A 12,224-nucleotide genomic window follows, 5' to 3' on the forward strand; every position below is an offset into this window, starting at 1 on the left:
CACGGTACGAAGTGGGCCATTCGCCAACGCCGTGTCCCATTTATCGTTCGCTACGTGCGCAGCACAGCGGCGCATTTCACATTATGAGCATACCTCAGTGACGTCAGTCTACCCTGCAATTGGCATAAAGTTCTGACCACTCCTTCTTGGTGTTGCATTTGCTCTGTCAGTCAGTGTATTATGCATCCATCCTTAGAACTTATAATGCTCATGGGCAATGAAGAGTTGGGACCATATACCACCTGAACTAGTCGCTAAGAGCTTCAAAAAGACTTGGAATTCGAAGGTATTAGACATATCCGAAGATGATGCTGTGCAGTAGAGTGACGAAGAATCTGATAGTGGTATGAGCAACGATGAGGACGACACATCAGATAAATAAACCAGTGATGGCGACACAGAAGATGTCGAGTAAACTGTTTACTGGGAAGTCCGTATTTTACAATAATGCATTAATTTTTTGCTAGTGTTATATTTTAGCTTTAATGCTCCAATTAATGGCAATTAACGTTATAAGTTCATTTTTATTTTCAGATTGGAGAAGAGTTTGCCAAACTGTTGTGAATAAATTATGATTTTTGATTTGGGCTATTTTAATTATTTTGATGTATATACACGATTATTATGTGCACCTTAAACTTCTATACAATACAATTTAGTTATAAATGATTTTTTTTAGTAATACAAATACCGGTATTAAAATATTCTTCATGTAATGGTCACACCCTACTACTTTTTCAAAAATTTTAGTATTAAAAAATGTGACTATTATGCGGTGAATACAGTATTTGTCAAGTTTAATTCTTCCATTAATTGTCAAGTTTCAGTCGTTTCACAAGGTACTCTTTGAGAAAGAAGTCACATCACAGGTTACAACCTATGAGTAGTGGAAAAGTCAAAAGTATGACATTGATGAATTTAATAATAAGTTTTTCCTCCCCATTATCAAACAGTTACTTACAGCACAGGCTCCTTCAGCAAGTGGTGAAAGATTCTCTTCATATTTTGGGTTAGTGCATTCACAAGAGCATAATCGATTAAGCTTGTGCTTCTATTTAAAATATTTAATAGTGCTGTGAAAATGTAAATATTAAACAGAAAACAAAAGTGAAGTAGTGGTTACACACATGGTTATTTATTCTTTTTATATCTAGATCATTCATAAATCATAAACCTGTAGTACTTTTCAAACTCTACTTAAAGGTTTAGTTTTAATATTGTGTAATTTTCACTAGTTATTTTGTGCCTGAAACCTCCGTGGCTCAAGATGAGGAGAGATGTAGTTTGCCATTGCTTTCCTCACTGGGCCAGAATGTGCCACTGCAGCACAATGGACCCTGTGAGCAACACCTTTCATAACACTCAGACACTATTTGTGCTCCAAATGTCATTGCTCAGCACCACCCATACCCTAGCAGCTTCCATATTGTCACAGCCATGGATGAGACTGGGACTTCAGTGGAAGCTACACTTTGCTCTGATCTGTGCCAAGAGACAAATTTTGACAAATAAAGAAAAGAAAAATATTTAATGTAGTAACCATGCATGTTCAGTACGCATCACAATTTTTCTTGGAGGCAAGATTTAGTGGTTTGAACTCAGTCCATGGTGAGTTTCAGTGCCCAATCTGGGTCAGATTTTATCCAATCTTCTTCAGGTAAATGCCCAATTGGTGCCTTATTAAGGACTAGCAAGATACCCGTGCTTCGCTACGGTATTATACAGAAATTTATAATTGAATGCTTATTGTTTTATATATAAACCGCCGAAATTCGCAATCTGACTTGTTTCCTGAAAGAATCCACCAAAATTCGCGATCTGACTCGTTTTCTAACAGATTACGGCAAGTTTCCTCCCACTTTTCAATCTTTCTCTCCAGCAATCGATTTCGTACTTCCCGGGCTAGGTACAGGTATTCCACCCGGTCAGTTGGGTCCCTAAATTTTGCCATCTTATCCTATAAGCATTTTTAATATGGATCAAATTCTGAAGGAGATCCGGCATTGGCGTCGTCTTGGGTACGTTGGCGGTACTGAACCTGCAGCTGGACTGTATTCGTAGTCATTACCCAGCCAGGACCCGTTTCCAGAGCATTCTGCACATTTGATGACGGTCCAGATTATTATTATTATTATTATTATTATTATAGGTGTTCTGGACCCCACAGCAAGATGCAAAACCGCTACTTGGCAGTAAATTACATCTGCCGCCGTTGTCATTGTTGACAATTTGACCAGCACCATTGTCGCGCGCAGGCAAGTGTGCGGGATTTCTGGCGATACAAATGACATACTTCCGTGCATTATTGACCTTATTATAGAGGTGAACAAATGGACGGTCAATCTCATTCCTATCGTTTATTTCAAATGTGTTTAAATTTTTATTTAAATGCCAGGAGAATCTACTGTAATCTAAGAACGTTCTCCGAAGGAAAAGACGGCTCTTGAAAACAAACTGAGGAAAGATTAAAAATGATCGGCTTATGATCAGAATAAATACATCGAAAATCTACAGCCTGTTTCCAGTCATTCGACAGGGTCAGGAATGGAATGAATAAAGCCCCCATCTAGCGGCGACAATAGGAATTGTGCCGGCTGCAGAAGCACTCCTCTGGGGCAATGATTAATGAATGACAAATGAAATGAAATGATATTGTACAGTGTTGCTGGAATGAATGATGACAGGGAAAACCGGAGTATCCGGAGAAAAACCTGTCCTGCCTCCGTTTTGTCCAGCACAAATGTCACATGGAGTGACCGGGATTTGAACCACGTTACCCAGCCGTGAGAGGCCGGCGCGCTGCCGCCAGACCAACGGAGGCTCCTTATAACTAGATTATGAACAGTAAAATCAATTGGTCTCACCTCCTTTTACACCCCATCACCGTTAAGCTTATTTACCCCCCCCCCCAAAAAAAAAATTAAAAGAAGGTGTTTCTTTATGTTTAAAGGAGATTCCAAACACCAATGTTCACATCTATTACCTTCAGTTTTGAGATATATAAGTATCCCCATGAAAATAATTCACTTTTTTCACTTCATTTAACACTCCTCCCCCCCCCCCAGTTAATTTTACGGCAAAAAAATACTTGTTTCTTTAATAGAAAAGGATCTTCTTCTCAATAACAATTATCACGATTCTAACTTCTTCAGTTTTTGATTTATGCGTCCTCATGAAAGGAATTCAACTCCTTTTCACTCCCGCCCTCCAAGATGATTTCCCCCCCAAAACGCGTTTTTCTTTGTTTTTAAAGGAGATCCAAATACCAATATTCATGTCTGTAACAACTTTAGTTTTTATTAGATGTAAGTATTCTCATACAACTAAGTCAATTAATTTTTCAATTCTTTCACACACACCCCCCCGCCCCCTTCATTGGATTTTCCGGGAATACGTGTTTCTTTATTCTTTACTTTTAAAGCAGATACCACTTATCAAATTTCACGTCTGTAACATCTTCATTTTTGAGATATCAGGAGCCTAATTAAAAGAATTCAACGCCATTTTCAGTCACTTTTACCCCCTCCCCCTCCACCTAAGTGGTATTTCCAAAAACTAAAAAATACACGTTTCTTTATTTTTAATAGAGATAAAAAATACCATTTTTCACTTGTGTAACATGTTAAGTTTTTTGAGATATACTGTAGAAAATCTCATTTTAAAATTTCATCCACTTTTTAGTTTCCCTTAAGTGGAGTTTCCAAAAACAAACCACCTATGTTTCTTTACACTTAAGGAGATTCCAAATACCACATTTTACGTCTGTAACATTTTACGTTTCTCATATATTCTGTAGATATAGTCTTTCAAAAAATTCACCCAAATCTGTCACTCCTGTTTAACTGCCATTAATTGGATTTTCCAAAAACAAAAAGTACGTTTCTTTATTTTTAAAGGAGACCCCATATACAAATTTTCAGTTCTGTAATGTCTTCAGTTTCTGAGATATATGTATCCTCATTAAAGGCATTCAACCCAATATTCACCCTTTTACACCCCTCCAATTGAGATTTACAGAAAACAAAAAAAATACTTGTTCCTTTATTTTTAAAGGAGATTCTAAATATTGATTTTTACATGTGCAAACTTTTAAAGTTTTGAGATATAGATACACTCATTTTAAAAATCCACCCCATTTTCACCCACCACTATCTGGATTTTCCAAAAGAAAGAAAGAAAAAAAAAATTCTTTATTTTTAAAAGGGATCCCAAATACCAATTTTCAGGTCTGTAATATCTTCAGGTTCTGAAATATAAGTAGCCTCATTAAAGGCATTCAACCCATTTTTCACCCTTTTCCATCCTTCCTAATGGGATTTTCCGAAAACAAAAAAACACGTGTTTCTTTATTTTTAAAGGAGATTCTAAATACCAATTTTTACATCTATAAACTTTAAAAGTTTTGAGATATACATGCACATATTTTAAAAATTCACCCCTTTACACCCCCCTTTAATTGGATTTCCCCAAAACAAAAAAATACCTGTTTCCTTATTTTTAAAGTAGATCCCATATACAAATTTTCAGTTCTCTAATGTCTTCAGTTTCTGAGATATAAGCATCCTCATTAAAGGCATTCAACCCATTTTTCACCTCTCCTATTGCGATTATCCGAAAACAAAAAAAACGTGTTTCTTTATTTTTAATGAAGATTCTAAATACCAATTTTTACATCTGTAAACTTTCAAAGTTTTGAAATATAGATATATTCATTTTAAAAATTCACCCCCCTTTTCACCCTCCCATTAATTGGATTTTCCAAAAACAAAAAATACGTGTTTCTTTATTTTTAAAAGAGATCAAAAGTACCAATTTTCAGGTCTGTAATACCTTCAGTTTCTGAGATATAAGTACTGGTATCCTGATTAAAGGCATTCAACCCCTTTTTCACCCCCTCCTATTGGGATTTTCTGAAAACAAAAAGATACGTGTTTCCTTATTTTTAAAGGAGATTCTAAATACCAATTTTTACATCTGTAAACTTTTAAAGTTTTGAGATATAGATACACATATTTTAAAATTTCACCCCCCTTTTCACCCCCTTAGCAACGGAATATCCAAAAATCCTCTCTTTGAGAGCACCTACATCTGAATATGAATGTATCCCCAAAATTTCATTTCTTTATGTCCAGTAGTTCCTGAAGATAAGGTTTTGTTTATTTTCTTTCTCTTTTATGTCAAACCGACACAGATAGGTTTTACAGCAACGATGGGACAGAAAAGGGCTAGGAGGGGGAGACGGCCGTGGCCTTAATTAAGGTACAACTAGAGCATTTGCCCAATGTGAAAATGGGAAACTACAGAAAACCATCTTAAGGGCTGCCGACAGTGGAGTTCAAGCCCACTGTCTCCCGAATACAAGCTGACAGCTATGTGACCGAAACTGCGCAGTCACTCGCTTGGTAAAGATAAATTTTCTCTCAGATACAAATCCTGTTGCAGCGGACATATAATTAGCCGTATGCCCTTACCCGTAGGAACTTTCTTGCCCCCACGTCCATCAATCAACATCCCTTTCAGTGAACACACGACTTCTGGATATAAAGACCTATACTGTGAATTTTGTGTGTATATTCTACACTATTCTTTAATAAATGCATGATTGTATTCTGAGTCTTACTGGCTACCTTCGTTGGTAGGCAATATTTCAAAATTTAAAAAATAATTTTTTTTTATTATTATTGTTAGGTTTGGGGGATCTTATATGTGAGCTTTAATTTTTTTCATTTTTTTGTTCGAAAAGTCAGGCTGGTCTAAAACATGAGGGGTTCTACTACAAAAGGAAATATGGTATATAGTTACAGTCCCTTTCTCGTTAATTTCTTGCATTTTCCATAGGAATTTAATCCCTGCAGCTGCATTGTCACTTCGCTCCATTAAGAACTTCCATCATTATACCTTTCAAATTTATAACCAATCAATTTTAAAAACCTCTACACTGAAGTCATACCTCCACTGCAGCCTGCATCATCTCACATTTCAGCAACCAATTTTTTTACTATAGGAAATTCACCCCAGTCGTATATCGCAAACACTTTTACAATGCAGAACGCCTTTATTGGAACCACCCATTCCAGTTACTTCCTTAATATGACAAGGATTCTTATATGGAGATCTAAAAATGTCATTTCCATGACATTTCTCATCTCTAATTCACAACCATGTGCTATGCACTTCTGCAACATTGTTCACTGGCCCACCAGCTTCCTTCTCAAGCAGAAAATACCTGTGCACCCTATAAATTATCTCCTGTGCTTGTCTATGCATACCACATGCCGTTTACCTTCTTCTGCCATCTCACAGTTGATCAACAACACCACCACAACACCACTCCAAGCAACACAAAATTTATTTAAAACTGACAAAGTTTCACTGAACTTGAACTGAAACCTTAAAAAGTGGTCACCAGGATATTACTGCATGCTACTGGATGAAGGTCACGTGATTTGCCAAGGCACACACCAGGCCAAGTGCCTTCCAAAGTGGTGACTGCTTTAAATATTTGAAATTAAACCTAGTTTAAACCATAAAAAAACAGGTTTAAACCAAAAATATTGAGTTTAAAAAAAATAACCTGGGTTTTTTCAAACCATGAATTATTCTGATCACCTAACGAGCTCCTTTCAGCTTTCCAGCTTCATCAACACTCATTGAGTATCCAGATTGTCAGACATTCAGTCATGATATGGGATGTGTCTTTTTTCTCCTTCTGTGTTTGTCTTCTGTTCCATTTAGTGCTTCATTTTCCACTCTTTCATCACCAGGCCCTGATGTTTCTCTCATCATCATCATCATCATCATCATCATCATCATCATCATCATCATGAATGTCCCACTCCAGTCACCCGGGTGTGGTTTTTCTCTCTCTCTCTCTCTCCTTAATTCTTATACTGCAGTGTCAGGTGGCCGATCTATCGGCCATGTGACCTGCTGCTAAAAATGCTGGACGCCGATCCATCATCCACATTTTTCTTTCACCTGTATCTTCAATCCCTGCTGCATGATGGCAGGATAAGAAATACTGCCAGAAAGATTGAAGCCTTTACACTCACGAAATATCGATAACATGTGATACCAATATCAGAGAAGTTATATAAAAGCTTTCTTTCAACGCAAGGGCAAGTTTTGCACGCGGTAGCCCTGCACTCTGCTGCTTCGTGTCACTTGCTTGTTATTTTGCTTATTTATACGTTTGTTTATTTACCTCTGTTGATGTAATGCAGAATGTTTTAACATTAAGCAACTCATCAGAGACTGATGACAATGATGACTTTGCATCATCTACAACAGTGATGATATTTCTGTAACTATGCTGCCTAGGCAACGTCATATGGCAAAGGTAGCTCCAATGCAGGTAAGTGTAATTCCTGGTACTTCTGTAATTTTGTATTTAACCACTCTACCTCATCAAGTGCTGAGGTTACAGATAGTGGAAGCCTGTACCTTCCACCCTTCCTTCATAGCCTGTACAGAGATGACTTTGCTTTGCTTGTAACAATAATAATTACCTTTAAGAAGCTATCAAATGTAGAAATAAAACAAAATTATTTCCAGTCATCATAACTTCATATCTCCAACTACTGTATCAAGACATGATTTGTAAATTCAAAATTAACTACAAAAGAAGATGCATTCTCTTGTAGTAAAGGATATCGTAAGTATTCATGAACTGGCTAAGTCTAGGACTGTTAGTGATACCATCAGCTGGATTAAAACTGTATGAAAAGAAGTTAAATCTGAGAAACAGAACTTCTGTTATATACTCTTTTCCACTCTACTTATTAATTGGTACTGCAAGAAACTGAAACTACAAATGACCACCTTCAATGTTATGAAGCTGATCTATCTGTGATACAGGGACAGATCCCATGTAACATTGAAAATGACTAGGAGGAAGTTTCAGTGGAGAGGATGGAGATGAGATGAACTAAATCTGTAGCAGAAGCCATTCTAAAAGGTGAAGAGCTAGATAATAATTTCAAAATATAAGTAATTTATTGTTAGCTAGAAAAAAATGGAAATATTAGAACTAGGTTTGATAAGGAGAGAGCTTATTTCTGCGAAGACAGCAGTATATGAAGATGTGGAGATTTTCCTCGTTCTTTTATATTTTTATAATTCTGTTACTCCATCTTCTGAAGCTAACAGGTCATGTTCATCCCATTGTGTGTTTCTATTTATGTTCCTATCTTTTTCTAAATTACCTGATTTCTTATTTGTTTATTCCTTTCCATACTTATCATTAATTACATTCAATCTTCTGATCTTGTACTGTATGTCTGAACAATATATGGGAAGGAATTTTACATGACATGTATGCTTGTTCATTTAACACCGACTACAAAAAATACAGCATATACAGTGAAACCTCCTTAGTGCATTCCTCGTTAAGACATTTTCTCATCCAGCATGTCTTAAGGACAAAGTCCCTATTCACGTCATATTAAATCTATATAAAAATCCCTCACTTACCACGTCACAAACATTTGCTATTTACCGCTTACTACAATCACATTTTTCCCAGACCTGAAAATGTTCTTTGTCATCCCTTGAGTAAGGAACATGTTTTCCAACATAGACAAGAGCCCCCCACGGGAGGAAGATCGGGGAAAGTTGCGCAAAAACAGGAAAAGGCCTTGAATTCCTGAATAATACAGGCTAAATTACACCTTCAGGGAGAAAGCTGTTGGACTCAGGAAAGTTCACTTTTGCTTGCCAGTTTTCAGTGATATTGCTGAATAACATATTATGGCTGTTTGTGCTTATATTTCGTATTCCATTCAGAAGTTAGAAATTAATTCCGTGTTGAATGATACAGTGAAGGGTAACAAATATTTGTCGTGTGAAAACCTACCTACGGAGTGGGAACATGATCCTGTGAAGTTGATTAGCGTGGTGCATGTTTGTCTTGCATTAGCCCAGTTATGGATACTGAAAAAGTTGTGAAATCACTTATTAATTAAGACAGAATTAAAATCCAGGAAGTGGACAGGCATCCACATCTTTCAGCAATGGCGCGTATGTTGAAACTACTGCCATCTGGCTGAAACACATCATCGAGTTTCGATTCGAGTCATAGTCTACGCTTGAGTTGATCGAAGTGTTGTTGCATTCAAAATGGCAGTCAAATTCATTCTCACACACGGCCAAGTTTAACCTCGAAATAATTCATGGTGGAAGAGTGTGGCCAGGAAACAATGTTTAATAACCCACTGGTCCGAAATATAAGGCTAGAGATAACATTTGTTTTAGAAAGAGAGTGATCTGGAATAATATGCTGATACCTTTATTTATGTATTCAATAGTATGTTTTGTCACTTAACATGTTCTCTTTCCTTGTCCTCTGCAGAAAAGTCTTAACGAGGTTTTACTGTATTAAAACATTCAGAAAATATGAACTCATTCCAGTTCATATCCAGTTTTAAATTATAGCATTTCATACACTACTTCATTCTCTATACATGCATAGTATTTATATTCAAAAAAAGTAGCTCATTACTGACTTAATATTCACTTTCCAGCATCACCAGTCCTCAGTATACAGTATTTTTGAAGAGGCCAACTTAAGAAGGTTTTACTGTACTCTGAAACTTTGTCAGGCATTTAAGACAAATGGATACCTAGCAGTGCGCCGCCATCTCATTAAACTATCTCGTAGATGTTTCTCTATCTTCTCTTGGAGCAGCAACACGGATGGCATATGTGTTTGTCTGTAATCTAAAACTGGTGGTTGAACACTAGTCATGGGAGCTGAAATAATGGGCCCAAATAAAAAAGTGCGCCCAAATGCAGGAAGCCATTCTGCAATATTTGATACATCATATCGTATTCTGCCAGGCCTTTCTTCTATCTGTATATTTAACCAAATCTGGAACAAAGATATAAAAATCCTGAATAAGGAACACATTTAAATTTATAGGCCAGTTTATGAAGTTAAAGTCAATGAATCTGGTATTTGATATGTGGGACATCTAGAGTAATTAACATATTTAATTAGAATATTAACATTTTATCTGAATCATACTGGCTAACAGTAACCTGTACTGTTTAAAAAATAAGCTCTACAATGAAAATTGGATCATTCACAGACAAGTGGTTGACCAATTCAGGTATTACAAGTTTGATGACATACTTTGAAAGATTGTCAAATTCGAAAAATGCTTGACAGGTGTAGTTCCAAAGGCATTACTTTATCCAATACAATGGGGTAAGAGGAAATAAGGTATGCACTTCCAACAACTTATAATTAAGTAGTATTTGGCAACAACCTGAAAACAAGTTTCCTCCTAAGTTACAAATACAAAGAGTGAAATATTTCCTTTTGTATGCTCGTGAGAGGACGATTCCGTAAATGTGTGCAAAAATGACTTAGGAAGTAGAGGATGCTCAACTGAACCGTGTCAGATAAGGCTTCAGATGATGGGGCAGGCCCACTGCATCTTACATGGCCTTCAACTCGAGTGATGAGTCTCACCTGCCAAGCACAGGCTGTTAAATTTCTACTGTAGTTTGGCTATCCCTGCAAGTACCACCCACGAAAGGATGAAGGTGACGGGATATGAGTAGCGTGGGGAAAGCAGAGCAATTGCTCATTTATTCACCAGAAATTGTGGATACTTTAGAACAAGTATCAGGGTCATCTTAGGACTGAACTATCAGTACCTCTGATGTTTATGGTTCTATGAATAGCCAAGAATGTTGCTGTCCTACCCTCGCATTTGTTATTTACTGCCTGTACTGTTAATTTTGTATACTTTAAATCTTAAAGTAGGAGCAATATTCCCTTAATCTGCAGCCTTTCAAGTTCACCATAGCTTGGGGTAGTGAATACGACAGCATTCAGAGTCTGCTTTGAAGTTTTATTAGACAGTGGTTCAGAAGTAAATGAAAGTGATTAATGACGAGAATGGGCATAATATTATTATTATTTAAGCGAGGCTCACAGTTCACTGTCTGAAAATTATGGCGAGATTACGTTTTTTTTCTTTGCTTCGTACCGTATATCGTTTTGAATGTTGACTGGGAGGGTTTGTATGGCGGTTGAATAAGAAATTAGAAAACCTAAAAAACAATGCCCCAACAAAACAAAATAAACCACAACCTAAAACATCCTTCAACTGCGAAAAATTCCCATCCCCTGTCAAAAACTTGTCGAACACAACTTTTACAGAACAACAACTACAAATATTACGCAGAGGGCCAAATCACAATTGGCATAGTATCGATAGGAGACAGGAGTTAATACAAACTTTAGCAGAAACAGAAACGGCCATACAAACCCTCCTGGTCGACATTCAAAAGGATATACGGTACGAAGCAAAGAAAAAAATTCCCTTCGTAATTAAAGGATTACTGACTAATTCCGCCAATACAAAGATTGAGAAAGATCTTCAGCGCAAAATTAGACAAAGTGACGTAGTTATAACGAAAGCCGACAAAGGCGGAACAGTGGTAATATTAAATAAAACCGAATACATTAAGAAAACAGACACTTTTTTCAATAGCAACAAGTTTAAGGTAATTGAGAAAGACCCAACCCTAAAAATTCGAAGGAATTTGAAAGGGATATTGAAGCAAAGCACCTTTCTTTTAAACGACCAAGAAATTCAAAAACTTATAAATATGAACCCAGGACTTCCTAAAGCAAGAGCTATGCTTAAATTGCATAAAAAGGACGTACCTATTAGACCTGTAATTAATTTTTGGAAAAGTCCCACATACAAAACCTCTCAATTTATTCATAAGTTTTGACTCAAAACTACGTTTTTTATACCAAAACCTCGATAAAAAACTCCAAGGAGTTTTGTAAGGCTATTAAAGATTACAAATTAACTTCCTCTCACGTAACAAGTCCCTTCGACATTAAAGATATGTACACGAACATTTCTATAAAAGACACTATTAAGATTATAAAAACAAATTTATTAGATCACAAACGCATCAGTAAACCCGAAATAGAAAACTTCATTACTATCCTGGAATTCGTATTGAACCATAATTTCTTTTCTTTCAATAATGAAATATATCAGCAGGACAGACCAGCAATGGGAGCGCCGGCTACTGGAATTTTAGCTAACATATACCTCGATCACCTGGAACACACTCAGATAGTAGGCCACATTAAAGAACTAGATCCCTGGCTATGCTTTGTTGACGATACTTATGCCATAATAAATAAAGAACATAATGACAGTCAAAGTATTTTAAATACCTTAAATATTTTA

At 36.5% G+C, this 12,224-nt stretch overlaps 1 protein-coding gene across 1 annotated transcript in view; it reads right to left on the reverse strand.

Moving 5' to 3' along the window:
* The window catches only part of LOC136863731 (coiled-coil and C2 domain-containing protein 2A), a 569,644-nt gene that overhangs the window by 87,557 nt on the left and 469,863 nt on the right, over positions 1-12,224 (reverse strand). The window contains exon 24 of the mRNA XM_067140086.2: positions 9,621-9,868. Coding sequence (XP_066996187.2) covers positions 9,621-9,868 — 248 coding nt within the window. The remainder of the gene's footprint in view (positions 1-9,620; positions 9,869-12,224) is intronic.

This window comes from Anabrus simplex, chromosome 2, assembly GCF_040414725.1.
Source record: "Anabrus simplex isolate iqAnaSimp1 chromosome 2, ASM4041472v1, whole genome shotgun sequence".
Classification (NCBI taxonomy): Eukaryota; Metazoa; Arthropoda; class Insecta; order Orthoptera; family Tettigoniidae; genus Anabrus; species Anabrus simplex.